This window comes from Hyla sarda, chromosome 5, assembly GCF_029499605.1.
Source record: "Hyla sarda isolate aHylSar1 chromosome 5, aHylSar1.hap1, whole genome shotgun sequence".
Classification (NCBI taxonomy): Eukaryota; Metazoa; Chordata; class Amphibia; order Anura; family Hylidae; genus Hyla; species Hyla sarda.
The window spans coordinates 125640446-125659789 of record NC_079193.1 but is presented as its reverse complement, the minus strand read 5'-3'; the positions used below and the strand labels follow the sequence as shown (position 1 = coordinate 125659789).

General features: G+C 43.7%; 1 protein-coding gene across 9 annotated transcripts in view; it reads left to right on the top strand.

Moving 5' to 3' along the window:
* VWC2 (von Willebrand factor C domain containing 2) overlaps positions 1-19344 on the top strand; it is an 865269-nt gene that overhangs the window by 711183 nt on the left and 134742 nt on the right. For 8 of the 9 annotated variants that reach the window (XM_056520240.1, XM_056520234.1, XM_056520236.1 and 5 more), the window contains one exon: positions 10766-10858. The exons of the other annotated variant lie outside the window; for it this stretch is intronic. In XM_056520240.1, coding sequence (XP_056376215.1) covers positions 10766-10858 — 93 coding nt within the window. The remainder of the gene's footprint in view (positions 1-10765; positions 10859-19344) is intronic. 9 annotated transcript variants of the gene reach the window in all.

Here is a 19344-nt window from a genome sequence, read left to right as displayed (position 1 = left end):
TCATATATTGTGTTGTTTTTTGGGGGGGATTGTGAAGCCCTGGTGTGTAGTGTACTAGTGCATCAGCCAACTCCACGCTGTGCCATTCAGCCACTAAATGGTCTCCTCTTGCTGCCAACATGTCCACGCTATGTCATTCAGTTACTATATGGTCTCCTGACACTGATGCCACCACCAGGCTCTGTCATTGTGCTGCTGTGCGGCAGTGATTCTAAGAGCGATGCCAGTAATCTGCATGCTATTCTGAATAACAGTATTATTTCACTACCCCAGCACACTCCATATGCGTTTTATGACACAGCAAAGTGTTCTATACCCCTATAGAGGCTGTATGTAGGCTAGAAATAGCCTTTTTTAATATCGATTCGCCGCGAACAAATTCAGATCGAAACAAACTTTTCGGGAAAATTTGGCAAATCGGCCGAATCGAATTTTTGAAAAGTTTGCTCATCGCTAGTGGCGAAGCATGTGTTGACACAGGGCTGTGGTGCCGACATTGGGACCCTGGCCACGCTTCACCTTCTGCCGACAGATCTTGCATGTGGCTACGTGAATCTCCTCCGGATGCCTTATGAAAAACTTCCACACCGCCGAGTAGCTGATTTTCCCACCCGCAGTCCGCACTAATGGACTGCTACTGGCGCCGTCTCCAGGAACCCCTGTTCCACTACCTCCCAGAAAGGTAGGCTTCCGCAAATCAGGTTGTCTCCCCCGGGCACGTTTGGCTCCTGAATACTGCCACCACACTGACTGCCAACCATCCTACCGCCTTAAGGGCAACCTGCAACTCTCTTCTCCTGATGATGATGAAGCCCCTTCTGCACCCGGCTCCCAATTGTGATCGGCTTCATCATCATCAACAGTTGTGTGCACGTCACTGATGTCCTCCTCAAGTTCCCCAACAGTGTTTGCTTCAGGACCCTGAACACTTGCAACAACGCCTCCCACGTCACTCTCTGCATCACTACTTGGCCGCCTAGCGGAGCAAGCAGCGCATGTCTCCTTCCCATCTTGGCTGTCCAGTAGCTGCTGACTGTGCTCTATTAGATCGTCCTCAGTAAATAGGGGAGCTGAACCCACAGCATAAGATACTTCTTTAGGAGAGGGAACAGCATAGGACAAAGGCAATGGGAGGACAGGGACTGCTCCCAGGCCATGCCAACTGAGGGTTGTGTCTGAGGAACCCACCGACTGTTGACTGGAGGTGTCAGATGTCACTTGTGATGATGTGGATGAGCGTGTTAACCAATCCACGACAGCAGATGGGTTGCTGGTGGAGACACGACCGCTGGCTGATAAAGGGAGCTCAGGCCTCTCGCTGCGACTCCTGCTGCCATTCGCCCCAAGTCTGCTGCCAACTCAGCCTGAAGTAAATTGGGTAAATTGTTTGAAGGACTTATAAGGGATTACATACAGGAATACATAGGGGATAATTGTATTATAAGTGATAGCCAGCATGGGTTTACTAAGGATAGAAGTTGTCAAACCAATCTAATTTGCTTTTATGAAGAGGTGAGTAGAAGCCTTGACAGAGGAATGGCTGTGGATATAGTGTTTCTGGATTTTGCTAAAGCATTTGATACTGTCCCTCATAGACGTCTGACAGGTAAGTTAAGGTCTTTGGGTTTGGAAATTTTAGTTTGTAACTGGATTGAACACTGGCTCATGGATCGTACCCAGAGAGTGGTGGTCAATGATTCGTACTCTGATTGGTCCCCGGTTATTAGTGGTGTACCCCAAGGTTCAGTACTGGGACCGCTGTTGTTTAATTTATTTATCAATGATATAGAGGATGGTATTAACAGCTCTGTTTCTATCTTTGCAGATGGCACCAAGCTTTGTAGCACGGTACAGTCTATAGAGGATGTGCATAAGTTACAAGATGACTTGGATAGACTAAGTGTCTGGGCATCCACTTGGCAAATGAGGTTCAATGTGGATAAATGTAAAGTTATGCATCTGGGTACTAATAACCTGCATGCATCGTATGTCTTAGGGGGGATTAAACTGGCAGAGTCACTGGTAGAGAAGGATCTGGGTGTACTTGTAGATCACAGACTACAGAATAGCATGCAATGTCAGGCTGCTGCTTCCAAAGCCGGCAGGATATTGTCATGTATCAAAAGAGGCATGGACTCAAGGGACAGGGACATAATACTCCCCCTTTATAAAGCATTGGTACGGCCTCACCTGGAATATGCTGTTCAGTTTTGGTCACCTGTCCATAAAAGGGACACTGCGGAGTTGGAAAGGGTGCAGAGACGCGCGACTAAACTAATATGGGGCATGGAACATCTTAGCTATGAGGAGCGATTAAAGGAGTTACAATTGTTTAGTCTTGAGAAGAGACGTTTAAGGGGGGATATGATAAACGTATATAAGTATATTAATGGCCCATACAAAAAATATGGAGAAAAACTGTTCCAGGTTAAACCCCCCCAAAGGACGAGGGGGCACTCCCTCCGTCTGGAGAAAAAAAAGTTTAGTCTCAAGGGGCGACACGCCTTCTTTACCGTGAGGACTGTGAATTTATGGAACGGTCTACCTCAGGAACTGGTCACAGCAGGAACAATTAACAGCTTTAAAACAGGATTAGATACATTCCTGGAACAAAATAAGATTAATGCTTATGAAGAAATATAAAATCTCATCCCTTCCCCAATATCGCGCCACACCCCTACCCCTTAATTCCCTGGTTGAACTTGATGGACATATGTCTTTTTTCGACCGTACTAACTATGTAACTATGTAAGTATTTAGGCCTCTGCCACTCCTCTGTGCACGTCCTGGCACTTCTCTGCCTGACATACTTAGTGCGTTTATGAGGGTATTACAATATGCTACACTACTCTTTAAACAGTATTTGTCTAGAACAGCAGCAGGTGATTACTTACGGCTGTCCTTGAACAGTATGTAGGCCCCTGACAGATTAACAGGTACTAGATGGTACAATACTTGGATGTACCTATGCGGTATGCACTGATGAGGGCACTAATATGCGTAACTATTAGCAGAAAAAACTCTGTATTTTTGAAAAACACCAGCCGGTGGATATTATGGTATGGACTTTGACGGTATGGAGCACCTTGACAGCTTAACAGGTACTAAATGGTACAATACTTGGATGTACCTATGCGCTATGCACTGATGAGGGCAGTTATATATGCAAAACTATACGCAGAAAAAACTATTAAAAAAAAAAAAAAAACTGTGAATAGTATTGTTTTGACTTGCACAGTATGTAGCCAGCCCCTTGACAGATGAACATGTACAAAATGGTACAAATGCACTACAGTCCACTGAATAATCACAAATTTCTGAACAGCAGCAGGACCCAACAGTGCAGCACCACAAAAAAAAATCCTGGGATTAAACCCTAAATTGCACTCTGTCACACAGTTCTGAGCAGCAGAAGATTTGTGGAGCAAATAAAATTAAACTTAATTGGGCTGAAAAATGAGGAGATAAGATGCTTCAGAAAGTTTAGGCAGGAGATCTGTATGAGGCAGCTGACAGCTATCTGCCCCGCTCTGCTACAATGCTCAATAACGTGAATAGAAGGTTTAGCTATCAATGATCCTTCTCAGTGTAACAGGAAAGCACTCTGCACTCCTGCCTTTCCCTAATGCTGATGTGACCACTGACTAGCAGTTGCAGTGTAACGCTATTCACACACACGCAGTCCCGTCCTCTCTATCTGACTGCATAGATGAAATGAAGAGAGGTAAGATGGCCGCCGATTATATAGGGCCCGTGACATCACAGGGGTCAGTGAACACTGATAGGCTGCATCTCACATGTGATTCAGGGTCAGCCCGTCTACCTTCATTTCCGCCGCTGTTTCCCACCCTCCCATAATCCCCTGCCCCATGTACTTACATGTGGATCCGCCATCTTAGCTCTCCAATAGCCTGGAACACTGTAAAATGGAGTTTAATTAAGCGATTTGCGCGATAGAATCGCGGCGATATTTGCATTAGTTGCAAATCAAATTTTTCATGAAATCCGTAACGAATTCGGGTTCGTCAACTTCGATTCGCTCATCTCTAGTTATTAGAATTAGAACATGACCGAAGATCCTGCGACACTGAACAATGTGAGTACTATACATTACTATAACATATACAGTGGTCCCTCAACATACGATGGTAATTCGTTCCAAACAAGCCATCGTTTTCGAATCCATCGAATGTTGAGGGATTTGTGCAATGTAAAGTATAGGAAGCTGTACTCATCTGTCCCCGCCACTCGGCATGGTGTCCCCGCCGCTCCCGATGGTGACCCCGGGCCTCCGCTGGGCTCTCCTGGTCTTCTCCGGTCCTCCACTGTCTTCTCCGGTCCTCTGCTGGGCCTGCGTAGCAACGTCATTACGCTGCTGCGTACGCCATTCCTATTGGATGACATGCACAGCAGCGTATTGACGTCATCGGAGAGGGCCAAGAAGACACCGGAAGACCAGCGCTGGACCCGGAGGGCACCCCGGAGCATCGTGGAGGGGTAAGTGATACTTACCGCACCACACGGGGAACATTAAGCTGCTATCCGGCAGCAGCTTAAGCATTTTGCGCTGCCGGATAGCACTTAATGCGATGGCCCCGACATAAAAAAGCATTGTATGTCGATGCTGACATCGACATGCGATGGCCTCTGAGAGGCCATCGGGGCCATCGTAGGTCGGGGGGTCACTGTATATATATAAGCAACTCATCTAGGGAATTTATAGTGTTAGATAAAGTTATCTTAGCAGATAGTTTCTAGTGTAGGGTATAGAGTTAGTGCTTTGCTTTTTTAAAAGCAAATCAAATCATCTAGAGTGGGTTAGTTTAGCAGATAAGTTTTAGTGTAGAGTGTAGAGTTAGTTAGTTTAGGTATAGTATAGTGTAGGATTTAGGTGTGCTTTATTGTTTTAGCTTAGTGTCTGTTTAAAAAAAAGAGTTTATTAGCTTTAGTTTTTTTATTGTTCAATTTGTGTATTTAGCAGTGTCTGTGTCTGCGTGATCGTCTTTGGTGTGTAAAAAAAACAAAAAAAAAAGTTTATTAGCTTTAGTTTTTAGTTTTTTTTTTATTGTTTAGTTTGTGTAGTTAGTAGTGTCTGCTATCTTTGGTGTGTAAAAAAAAGAAAATTAAAAGTTTATTAGCTATAGTTTTTAGTAAGTTTTTTATTGTTTGGTTTGGGTAGTTAGTAGTGTCTGCATGATTGTCTTTGGTGTGTAAAAAAAACAAAAACATTTGATTATTAGCTTCAGTTTTTAGTTAGTTTTTTATTGTTTAGTTGGTGTAGTTAGTACTGTCTGTGTCCGTGTCTGCGTGATTGTCTTTGTCTTTGGTGTGTAAAAAAAAAAAAAAGTTAGGTTTAAGTGTTAGTCTCTTCGTCAGTGTCTGTCTGTGTCTTTTGTTAGGTAAAGTAATTTTTGCCCCAGAGTTCCCATCCCAATAAAGTTTTTCCCTGATACAATGAGTAGTTCTCGTGGCCGTTCAGGCAGCAGGGGTAAGGGAGTTGTTTCCAGTGCTGGACCACTGCCAGCACAGGGCAGCTCCTCTGGAGGGTCAGGTGGCAGAGGCGTCCATCTCATAAAATACTTTTTTGTTGGTGGCAGCTTCCCCATTTCCTCACAGGATGCCGAGGTAGTAGTGGATCTTATGGAACAAGCCAGTGCCACAAATTCTTCTGCCCCGGCTCCGAGCACTCCGGTTCCTGTAGGACCAGCCCCCAAGAATCTAGCCTTCTCTTGTTTGACAGCCACAGTGAGAGGGACCTCTTGGGGGAGTTCCTGCATCAGGCTGATCTCCATCTCGGTGCTGATGGTCAGGACCTTTTGGAAGGGATGATGGAGGTGGAGGCGGGGGTAATGGCTGTCAGTACCCCAGTGACATCCCTTCCAACTGGTGTGGGGGGTTTTAGCCAACATCCCCCCGCACCTAGTCACACCCAGGCATCAGCGAGGGGACAGCGAAGCCAGGTCAGGGGCTCCACATCTGCTGTTCCCCTCAGTCCACCACAGTTTGCCCCTGGATCTGACACATATAGTTAGTTAATATGGTTGAAAAAAGACATACGTCCATCAAGTTCAACCAGGGAATTGAAGGGTAGGGGTGTGGCGCAATATTGGGGAAGGGATGGGATTTTACCTGGCTTGACCTTGAACAGTTTTTCTACATATTTTTTGTATGGGCCATTAATATACTTATATACATTTATCATATCCCCCCTAAAACGTCTCTTCTCAAGACTAAACAATTGTAACTCCTTTAATCGCTCTTCATAGCTAAGATGTTCCATGCCCCACATTAGTTTAGTCGCGCATCTCTGCACCCTTTCCAGCTCCACAGTGTCCCTTTTATGGACTGGTGCCCAAAACTGAACAGCATATTCCATTTGAGGCCGTACCAATGCTTTAGAAAGGGGGAGTATTATGTCCCTGTCCCTTGAGTCCATGCCTCTTTTTATACATGACAATATCCTGCCGGCCTTGGAAGCAGCAGCCTGACATTGCATGCTATTCTGAAGTCTGTGATCTACAAGTACACCCAGATCCTTCTCTACCAGTGACTCTGCCAGTCTAATCCTCCCTAAGACATACGACACATGCATTATATTAGTACCCAGATGCATAACTTTACATTTATCCACATTGAACCTCATTTGCCAAGTGGATGCCCAGACACTTAGTCTATCCAAGTCATCTTCTAACCTTTACACCTCCTTTATAGACTGTACCGTGCTACAAAGCTTGGTGTCATCTGCAAAGACAGAAACAGAGCTGTTAATGCCATCCTCTATATCATTGATAAATAAATTAAACAACAGCGGGCCCAGTACTGAACCTTGGGGTACACCACTAATAACCGGGGACCAATCAGAGTACGAATCATTGACCACCACTCTCTGGGTACGATCCATGAGCCAGTGTTCAATCCAGTTACAAACTAAAGTTTCCAAACCCAAAGACCTTAACTCACCTGTCAGACGTCTATGAGGGACAGTATCAAACGCTTTAGCAAAATCCAGAAACACTATATCCACAGCCATTCCTCTGTCAAGGCTTCTACTCACATCTTCATAAAAGCAAATTAGATTGGTTTGACAACTTCTATCCTTAGTAAACCCATGCTGACTATCACTTATAATACAATTATCCCCTATGTATTCCTGTATGTAATCCCGCATAAGTCCTTCAAACAATTTACCCAAAATGCACGTTAAACTTACCGGTCTATAGTTTCCTGGGGAAGACCTAGAGCCCTTTTTGAAGATTGCGCCAGTCCCTTGGCACAATACCAGACACCAGTGAATCTCTAAATATCATGAACAGGGGTACAGATATTACTGAACTTAGTTCTTTAAGAACTCTTGGGTGCAATCCATCTGGCCCTGTAGATTTGCTTACATTTTTATTACTTTTACCATTTCTACATTAAGCCAGTTCAGTACATTACATGATGTGTTACCAGCACTAACCTGTCCAATGTCAGCTCCTTCTTCCTTAGTATAGACAGAACTAAAGAACCTATTCAGTTGCTCTGCTTTCTCTTTATCGCCTGTGACAAACTCCCCATTATCATTATTAAGGGGTCCTACATGCTCTGTCCTTGTTTTTTTTGCATTTATATATCTAAAAAAATATTTAGGATTAGTTTTGCTTTCTTTGGCCACCTGTCTCTCATTTTGAATTTTTGCTGTTTTTATTACATTTTTACAGATTTTATTAAGCTCCTTGTACTGTTTAAATGTTATAGCTGACCCATCAGATTTGTATTTTTTGAAAGCTATTTTTTGTTGTTGTTTATTGCTCTTTTAACATCATTTGTCAGCCATGTAGGATTTAGTTTTAATCGTTTATATTTGTTCCCCTTTGGTATATATTTAGCTGTATAGTTATTTAGAGTTGATTTAAAGATGTCCCATTTACCTTCTGTATCAGTATTTGACAACACCTCCCCCCAGTCTATGTCCTGTAGTGCAGCTCTCAGCCCAGAGAAGTTTGCCTTTTTAAAGTTATATGTTTTTGCCTTCCCCGCCTGTCTTTGTTTTCTACATTTTAAGTCAAATGTAACTATATTGTGGTCGCTATTACCAAGGTTTTCCCTCACAGTTACATTACCAACCAGCTCTGCATTGTTGTAAATGATCAGATCCAACAAGGCATCACTTCTTGTTGGGTCCTCCACAAACTGGCCCATAAAATTACCCTGCAATAAATTTAGGAATTGTCGCCCCTTTGTAGTTTTAGCCAACCCCGGACCCCAATCTATATCTGGATAGTTAAAATCTCCCATTATTACCACTGTACCTGCCCGGGCGGCCCTCTCTATTTGTTTATGCAGCCGACCTTCTATCTCTCCAGTGATATTAGGGGGTCTGTAGATTACATCAAATATTATTTTTTCAGTATTTCCCTCCTTTTGTAATTCTACCCACAGTGATTCCACATCCTCAGATCTAGGGGCGAAGAGGAGGTTGACCAAGAATGGGTGCCACTTCCCTTGTCAGTTCACAGCAGCAGTGACAAGGAAGGTAGGCACCCTGGGGAAACTGCTGTGCTAGATATAAACAATGACATTAGCTAACCCTCAAAACTGATGTAAAATTGAGACATTAGCCAGTATATCCTTATATGAAGGACATACCTGAGCCCACACACCAGCGCCAAGGTTTCTCAAGTGGTATGGGACCTAACACTTACCGACCTGTGCCGGATAAGCAAAACCAGGAACCAAATTACAGCATCATTAGGTCCTACTTGCAGACTGTTCCCCGGTTACCTCCAGTTTGGCTGAGCACACATACAATGGGAGGGGGAAACAGGCTACAAGCCCCATCATGGGTGGCTAATATAGTTCCTTGGCATTGGTGTGCAGGCTCAGGGATGTCCTTCATATAAGGATATACTGGCTAATGTCTAAATTTTACATCAGTTTTGAGGGTTAGCTAATGTCATTGTTTACATCTACCACAGCAGTGAACCTATATTGTGGTACTTGTGACCGTCTGCAGGCATCCTCCATTGTATGCACATTGTGCTGGGGATCGCCCATAGCAACGGACCACAAGTGCAGGACCTCTATCCCAGCGTAGGTGCACAACTGCACTTGGGGTTGAGCACCTCCTGCCATTTCAGACCACGTCAATGTAGTTGTCCATCACACTAACTTCCCTACATCACTAATGCCGAGTGGGGGCTGATACAGCAGGTCTGCCACATGTTGGCCCCATTCGAGCAGGCGACCAAGATGGTCAGCGGGGAGCATGTCGGCCTTAATGATGTGCTCCCTTATAGTGTTCCTGCTGGACAGGGCACTAGATCGCCTGCTTGAGGCTGGAGAGAGTGCCTTGGTGGAGCAAGAGGAGGCAACACTGCTCCACCAAGACAAGGCCTGGGATGAGGAGAAAGAGGAGGAAAAGTCTGTGGACATCCAGGAGTCTGGGCTTTGTCAGGAGGGAGAGCCGGTGATGTGGGCACTGTTATTCCAGGGTTGGGACAGCTCCCACCGGGAGCAGCAGTGACAGCAGCACGAGGACCAAGAGGTCATGGTTCTGGGCAGTCATGAAGAGTCACAGCGGGCTGTCCTCTTCCCCATGGCTGCCCACATGCTGCGATGGCTCAGGAGGGACCCCCGGATCATTGACATTAAGGAGAGGGAGGATTATTGGTTGGCCACCCTTTTAGACCCTCGCTGTAAGGGGAAACTGGAGCAGTTCATGCCAGCCAGCCAGAGGCAGGACCGGATGCATGAACTGCAGTCCTGTCTCATCAGCCGGTTGGAGTAGGCAACTCCCTGGCCTCTAGTTCTCCCCGCCCATCTCACCCAGCAGGTGGCTGGACCCAGCAGCACCAGACGAGCAGGTGACCTTCTGGGTGAGATGAGGTAGAACAACCAGCCTGTACATCCCAGTAGCAGCATCAGCAGCAGTCACCACCAGCGGCTGGCCCGCATGGTGGTAGACTACATGGGGTCCGTTGAGCCCCAATGACCCCATGGAGTACTGGGTTGCCAGGCTGGACACCTGCCGCGAGCTCGCTCAGTATGCAATGGAGTTACTGTCTGCGTACTGTCGGCGTACTGTCTGAGCAGACAATCAGCACAGCAGGTGTGGTGGTCACAGACAACCGACCTGTCTGTCCACAGAGTCCTGGATCGGTGATGACTTCTTGGACCCCTGGATGCTGATGGGTCCTTTGTCAATTCCTCTCCTTGGCTCTCCCTCCAATAATACCGTTGTTTTTTAACTATTTTATTTATTTATTTATCTTTTTATTTATAAATTTGTAAATATCTATGAATTTATTTATTTTTTGTATTCATGGATGAATTTATTTATTTATTAGTTCATTGATTCATTTATTTATTAGTGTTGCTCGTGAATATTCGCAATGCAAATTTTATTCGCGAATATCGCATATTCGCGAATTCACGAATATTCGCGAATATAGCACTATATATTCGTAATTACGAATATTCATTTTTTTTTTTTACATAGTACACATCTCTGCTTCCAGCTTGTGTGGTGTAAAGAAGGCTCTAATACTACTGTGTGAGACTGGCATGCGAATTTTCGCATATACTAATTTTCGCATGTTCTAATTTTCACATTTGCAAAAATAAAACACGAATATTACGAATATGCGAATTTAGCGAATATTCAGAGATAGATATGTCTGTGTCAGTATTTAGTTGGAATGTAAGAGGATTGCTAGACCATAATAAGAGGGAAGCAATCTTCCAGGCTCTACTAAAATCAAAGGCGTCAATCTTTTGTTTGCAGGAGACACATCTTACCCCGGAGCGCCTGCATATTGTAAAGAAACCATGGATAAGAATGGCATATCATTCTACTTACACCAACCTCTCACGGGGAGTGAGTATACTAATACATCATAAATTGATGCTTAGTGTAATCAAAGAATATATAGACGCCCGGGGTAGATTTGTGGCTATTGTGTGTGAAACTATTATGCAAAAGTTTTCATGTATAAATATATATATCCCGCCACCATATTCATCCAATATTTTACGGAAGATATTGTCTATCTTTTTTTTACACTTAGATATCCCTGTGTTGCTGGTTGAGGACTATAACAATGTTAATGCAGTGGACAGATGCCCCTCCCCAGATAATCTAGGGGAAGGCAAAATAACTCCTTTTGGGACTCTGCTTAGTGAAGCAGGGTTGTCCGATTTATGGCGGCTCAGATATCCTGTGAGTAGACAGTATTCGTGCTGCTCATCTACTTACACGTCTCTGTCGAGGATCGACCTGGCACTGGGGAATGCTCTGATTATACCATATGTAAAGGATGTGATATATGCAACACACACTTTGTCGGACCATTCCCCAGTGCAGGTCGATATGGAATGGACGAAGAATTGTGGAGGAAAATATTTGTGGAAATTAAATCCATATTGGCTGGGTATTATTAATGCTACTCAGAGTATAAAGGGATTAATTGCAGAGTATTTTACCATTAATGTTAATAGGTCATCTATACAAATAATGTGGGACGCCATGAAAGCATTTCTTAGAGGGATTCTTATAAAATCTATTATAAACGAGAAACGTAGAAATGCTAGAAAGACAGACGCTTTATATGATGCTGCACGAGCTGTGGAGCAGGGATTTAGTGCGGACACGGGAGCTTTAACCCCTTAAGGACCAGACCATTTTACACCTTAGGACCAGAGCGTTTTTTGCACATCTGACAACTGTCACTTTAAACATTAATAACTCTGGAATGCTTTTAGTTATCATTCTGATTCCTGTTTTTTTGTGACATATTCTACTTTGACATGGTGGTAAAATGCTATGGTAACTTGCATCCTTTCATGGTGAAAAATCCCAAAATTTGATGAAAAAAATGAAAATTTTGCATACCCCATATGTCTATGTAAATTTTTTGGCGGGTGCAGTAGAGGGCTCAGAAGAGAAGGAGCTACAAGGGGATTTTGGAGAGAACATTTTTCTGAAATGGTTTTTGGGTGGTATGTCACCTTTAGGAAGCCCCTAGAGTGCCAAAACAGCAAAAAAGAAAACACATGGCATACCATTTTGGAAACTAGACCCCTTGGGGAATGTAACAAGGAATTAAGTCAGCCTTAATACCCCACAGGTGTTTCATGACTTTTGCAAATGTATAAAAAAAAAAATATTTTTTACAAAAATTGCTTGTTTTCCCCAAAATGTTCCATTTTTAAAAAGGGTAATAGCAGAAAATACCCCCCAAAATTTGAAGCCCAATTTCTCCCGATTCAGAAAACACCCCATATGATGGTCAAAAGTGCTCTACTGGCGCACTACAGGTCTCAGAAGAGGAGTAGTCACATTTGGCTTTTCGGAAGCAAATTTTGCTCTGGGGGCATGCCGCATTTAGGAAGCCCCTATGGTGCCTGGACAGAACCCCCCCCCCCCACATGGCATTATATTTTGGAAACTAGACCCCTTCGGGAATGTAACAAGGGGTAAAGTGAACCTTAATACCCCACAGGGGTTTCACGACTTTTGCATATGATTAAAAAAATATTTTTTTTTTACAAAGGGTTAAAGTAGAAATTACCCCCCAAAATTTAAAGCCAAATTTCTCCCGATTCAGAAAACACCCCATATGGGGGTGAAAAGTGCTCTGCTGGCACACTACAGGTCTCAGAAGAGAAGGAGTCACATTTTGGCTTTTTGGAAGCAAATTTTGCTATGGGGGCATGCCGCATTTAGGAAGCGCCTATGGTGCCAGAACAGCAAAAAAAACACATGGCATACCATTTTGGAAACTAGACCCCTTTGGGAACATAACAAGGGGTAAAGTGAACCTTAATACCCCACAGGGGTTTCACTACTTTGGCATATGTAAAAAAAAAAATGTAACTAAAATGTGTGTTTCCCTCCCAAATTTCACATTTTTGCAAGGGTTAATAGCATAAAAGACCCCCTAAAATTTGTAACCCCATCTCTTCTGAGTATGGAGGTACCCCATAAGTGGACGTCAAGTGCACTACGAGCAAACTACAATGCTCAGAAGAGAAGGAGTCACATTTGCAAACTTAGCTGAAATGGGGGGACATGTCGCATTTAGGAAGCCCCTATGGTGCCAGGACAGCAAAATAACCCCCACATGGCATACCATTTTGGAAACTAGACCCCTTGAGGAACGTAACAAGGGGTACAGTGAGCATTTACCCCCCACTGGTGTCTGTCAGATCTTTGGATCAGTGGGCTGTACAACATTTTTAATTTGCACAGCCCACTGTTCCAAAGATCTGTCAGACACCAGTGGGGTGTAAATTCTCACTGCACCCCTCATTACATTCCGTGAGGGGTGTAGTTTCCGAAATGGGGTCACATGTGGTTTTTTTTTTTGCGTTTGTCAAAACCGCTGTAACAATCAGCCACCCCTGTGCAAATCACCTCAAATGTACATGGTGCACTCTCACTTCTGGGCCTTGTTGTGCGCCCCCAGAGCACTTTGCGCCCACATATGGGGTATCTCCGTACTCAGGAGAAATTGAATTACAAATTTTGGGGGGCTTTTTCCCCTTTTACCTCTTGTCAAAATGAAAAGTATAGGGCAACACCAGCATGTTAGTGTAAAAAAAAATTTTTTTTACACTAACATGCTGATGTAGACCCCAACTTCACCTTTTCATAAGGGGTGAAAGGAGAAAAAGCCCCCCAAATTTTTTTAGCCAATTTCTCCCGAGTACGGCGATACCCCATATGTGGCCCTAAACTGTTGCCATGAAATACGACAGGGCTCCGAAGTGAGAGCACCATGTGCATTTGAGGCCTAAATTAGGGATTTGCATAGGGGTGGACATAGGGGTATTCTACGCCAGTGATTCCCAAACAGGGAGCCTCCAGCTGTTGCAAAACTCCCAGCATGCTTGGACAGCCAACCGCTGTCTGGCAATACTGGGAGTTGTTGTTTTGCAACAGCTGGAGGCTCCATTTTGGAAACAGTGGCGTACCAGACGTTTTTCATTTTTATTGGGGAGGGGAGGGGGGCTGTGTAGGGGTATGTGTATATGTAGTGTTTTTTACTTTTTATTTTATTTTGTGTTAGTGTAGTGTAGTGTTTTTAGGGTACAGTCACACGGGCGGGGGATTACAGCGAGTTTCCCGCTGCGAGTTTGAGCTGCCGCGCAAAATTTGCTGCATCGCAAACCTGCAGCCTGGTACTCACTGTAAGCCCCTGTCCATGTGAATGTACCCTGTACATTCACAGGGGGGACGGGACCTCCAGCTGTTGCAAAACTACAACTCCCAGCATGCACGGTCTATCAGTGCATGCTGGTAGTTATAGTTTTGCAACAGCTGGAGGCACACGGGTTGGGAAACACTGAGTTAGGAAACAGACAATGTTTCCCAACCAGTGTGCCTCCAGTTGTTGCAAAACCACAACTCCCAGCATGCCCAGACAGCCGAAGGGCATATTGAGAGTATTGGTTACGCAACAGCTGGAGGAAAAAAGTTTGGGGACCACTGTGTAGTGGTGTCCAAGCTGTAGCCCTCCAGATGTTGCAAAACTACAACTCCCAGTATGCCAAAACTGTCCAGGCATGCTGGGAGTTGTAGTTCTGCAACATCTGAAGGGCCAGATTGCCTGGACAGTAAGGGCATGCTGAGGATGTGTAGTTTTGCAACATCTGGAAGGGCACAGTGGTCTCCAAACTGTGGACATGCATTGCTGTAAAGGGCCCGACTGCGGCTGAAGAGGAACTCCCCTGTCGCCGCCGCCGCCATCTTCATCGCCGGGATCCGGGTCTACAGGGACGAGGTAAGTACCGAGGCCGGTTCCCAGCACTCACCTGTCCCCCGCCATGTCCTCTAGGTCTTCCTCTCGTTCTCTCTGGACTTTCAGGGGCCGGGCAGAGCGGGAGGAAGTAACGGCCCCCCCGTCTGCAATTGGTCGGTTAGCTAACCGACGGATCGCAGGGGATAGGAGGAGGTGGCAGGCTTGCCACCTCGCTCCTATACTCCAGCATGATCCTGGCTGTCTGTGACAACCGGGATCATACAAAATTACTGGGTGGTTGGGTCCCAGAGACCCGATCAGCCCGGTATCGCCGCAAATCGCTGGCGCAAATCGATCGCCGACATGGCCCACCTCGTCGTTTGCCCTGGATCCCTGCTGAAGGATTTCAGCAGGGATCCGCTTCCGATCTCTGCCTGGCGCGTGGCAGGGACCGGAGAAACACCAGGACGTTCTGGAACGTCCTTGGTCCTTAAGGTCCAGGGTGCGGGGACGTTTGAGGAAAGCTCAAATGGAGCTGAGATTAAACCTCCTGGAAGTGGCAAACAATAGCGGAATGCTTTAACAGCAAACTGATTATGCTGAAGGGGAGGGGGCGGGTCATATACTGGCCAATATTGTGAAGGCTCAGGATCCCCCTTCACACATATCAGTTATTCAGGATAGAAATGGTTCCCAGGTTACAGATAGTGCTGAAATATTAAAGATCTTTGTGGATTTTTATTCCACGCTGTATCAATCAACTAATAAAAGCCCATGTACAGATAAAGATATGGTGGATTTTCTCAGACAGGTTAATCTCCCTCAGTTGTCGGATGCGGAGTATGATCTATTTGAGGGAGAATTAACCCTGGGAGAATTAGAGCAAGCGGTTAATGCTTCTGCAAATAACAAATCATCTGGTAGTGATGGGCTACCTGTCGAGATATAGAAAAAGTATGGGGATGTTCTACCAAAACTTTTGGATGTTTTCAATCACTCACTGGGAGATGGTTTTTTACCATCCTCAATGAAGGAAACTATAATTGTGGTCATATTAAAAAAAGATAAAAACCTGCTTAATCCCACTTCTTATCGTTATTGTCTAGTGATGTAAAGCTTTTGGCAAAAGTTCCGGCATTACGTCTAAATAAAGTTATAGCAAAACTGATCCATCCAGATATAACTGGATTCATCCCAACCAGATCAGCATCTATGAATATTAGGAGGGTGTTTTTGAGCCTTCAGGTTCCTCCGGACATCCCCGAAGACAGGGCCATTTTTTCATTAGATGCGCAGAAAGCCTTTGATTCGGTGGAGTGGCCCTGTCTTTGGGCGACTCTGGAGGCCATGAGGTTTGAGCCAAAATTTATTTAGTGGATCAGGATGCTGTACAAGAACCCGATAGCACGTATTAGAATGGATGAAAGTCAGAAAGTTTTCCATTATATCGGGGGACAAGACAAGGATGCCCACTGTCTCCTTTGTTGTTTGCTATTATAATGGAGCCACTGGCGGAATATATTCATACCTCATCAGAGATAGTGGGCTTCCAGTATGGGGATTACTTCAACAAGATTTAATTATATGCTGACGATACTTTACTTTTTCTGAATGACATGGGCTCTTCACTCCGGGCTCCTTACTACCGTCGAGGCGTTTAGACGCTTTGGCAGTTTTTCCGGAATTACTATAAACTGGGAGAAATCATACTTACTTCCATTAGAGAGACACATTACAAATATACAGGTCAATGAGGATCTCACAATTGAATGCGCCAAACAGATAAAATATTTAGGTACAGAACTCTCCCCCTCGATACAAGAATATGAAAAACTAAACCTCCTTCCGTTGCTTAACCGTATTAAAAAGAAAAAGTCAGCCTGGAGTAAAATAAATCTCTCTCCAATTGGTAGAGTAAATTTAATTAAAATGATTGTTATGCCGCAACTCGTGTATTTCCTGCATAATTCCCCAATCTGGCTGCCTTTCTCCCTGTTTCATAGGATAAATGTTCAACTACGTGATATGATTTGGAACGGGAGAAAGCCAAAAATTTAATTAGAATATCTAAAAAAGGGAGAAGACAGATGAAGGATTGGCATTGTCGAGTCCATGGATATATTTCCTTGGATCACAATGCCAACATATCAGGGGCTGGGATCTTGAGGAATCTCACACCGATAATATGCGTATAATGATGAGTGCCCTTGAAACAAACAACTTAATAACGGCATTAGGGGAAAAAGGGAATTTAAAACGGAAAAACATTTATATCTCCCAACATTTAACTTAATTCATAAATCCTGGAACAAAGTAAAACAAATTAGAGGGGTGGGTAAGTGTAATGAATATACCCCAATATGGGGGAATCATACCTTACCTGAATTATTAAAACTGCAATGGTTTGGTAACTGGAGTAAACTTGGCATAGTCCGGTCAAAGGATATTCCATTAAATGACTCTCTCCGCACTTTTGCAGAGCTCCAGAATGATTTTCACCTACCCCGAGAAGTATTTTTCAGTACCTCCAGTTATCACATGCTATTATGTCTCAGCGGTGATATTGTTCACTCACTATATCTAAGGATGTAGCCCTAGATTTTATACTAAAACAAAAAAAGCAAAAAGGGTTTATTTCTCAGTTATATTGTCTCTTAGCTATCAAGTGATGGACGAGCCAAGTAATACCAGCTTTTGTTAAATGGCAACGGGAGGGAGGGACCTCTGGGGAACAGTGGAAGATTATTCTTGGAAACGTACCAATGCAAGCTCTAGGAGAGGGAGCAAGACTAACCCAACTATACATATTATTTAGGTCTTATAGAACGCCATCCTTCTTGCACAAAAATGGATATCGTACTGATGATAAGTGCCCCCGATGTTTAAGGGAGGGGGCGGACTTAATTCATATGTTCTGGACGTGCACGCAGGTTCAGGAATACTGGGAAGGTATTCTAGAATATATTGGGAAGATCTGGAAGGTAGCGCTTCCTATGGAAATTTAAAACTTGTATACTTGGCTATGTGGATAATGTACATCTCTCTGCTACAGGTAAATTGGCTTTAGGTAGATTATTGTATAATGCTAGAAAATTGATAGCCCAGCTATGGAAAGACCCAAGGGCTCCTACAATGGAGCAATTTATTCGAAAAATGGAGAAGATAGTGTCCTGGGAAAAGTCGATATACTGCAAAAGAGGACAGGGAAATAAGTTTAACCTTATATGGCAGATGTGGCTGGATAGATTATAATTTAAGACTTGATACAGGAGAGGGTGTTTTTTTTTTGGTATGTTTTTATCAGTAAGTGCGGTAAGTAAGTCAGGGGTGCGTATAGATAGATACCCTATCACTAATATTTATGTACTATATTTGATTTGGTATACCAAGTATATTTTTTCTTTTCTTCTGTTTAGCATGTATTATATCACGCTGGATATCATGTATTGACAAATATGAACAAATAAAGTTTAAAAAGAAAAAAAATAAATAAATAAGGTAGGAAGACCAGACAATGCCTGGTACTCTGCTGGTCAGTTAGAAGCAAGGAGCAACTGCAATAAGCATAAGTATGTATAGCCGTCAAGTCATTTTAAGGGGTCCTTCAATTAAAAAGAAAAAAAAAAAACATTTTCATTTATTCTATTAGTGTATTCTAAATTAATAGATGGGGCCTTTGTTCAGGATCCTAATCTCTTGGCTGGAGTGGAGACAAGTTACAAAATGTATCTTACTGTGGAGGATATGTCCCTTTTCTATATTACCCGACAACTCATTGGTCTGAATGGGCACTGTGTAATGCTTCATTTCCCCTGTGGAGGAGCTGCAGGGACACATAAATTACTGGCACATTCTCTCACAGATTATGGAAGATTACTGGGGACCGTGTGTAATCAGCTTATTGTTACAGGACCCTTCTTACAAGTAGGAGTTGTCCAAAGTGGGGGAACACCCTTGAGCAACTGGGGAACTAGAACCTACTCTTACCTACCATAACAGTGATGGACGCCGATAATGTTTCGAGCAGCTGCCTCCAGAAAAAGAACCCAAAGTTGAAAGCTCGCCATGTAACATTTGTTTTGTTTTTTGTTTTTCTTGTTATCTGCAAGTATCATGCACTACCAGCAGTTAACGATGCAGAGTACTCCAGCTCCACAAAACTCAGGTTAAAATGTAAATTTTTTTATTTAGGTTTCATCTTAAAATTCAAACATGGAAAACAAAAATGGTGACAAGTGCAGTAAAAAACTTAACGCCAACCCCTCACACCGGAAACAAAATCATGGAGGAGGGGAAATGAACTTCCAATGCAATGGCTAATGCAATGGGTGTTGTCTGAAAACCTGGACATATCAAGAAAAGTAATCTGAACACACTCATATGGTGAAACAATGATGTATACACAAAATAACTAATGTTGCTCGCGAATATCGCATATTCGCGATTTCACGAATATTCGCGAATATAGCACTATATATTTGTAATTACGAATATTCGTATTTTTTTAATATCTATTTTTTCACAGTACACATCACAGTGATCATCCCTCTCTGCTTCCAGCTTGTGTGATGTAAAGAAGGCTCTAATACTACTGTGTGAGAGTGGCGTACAAATTTTCACA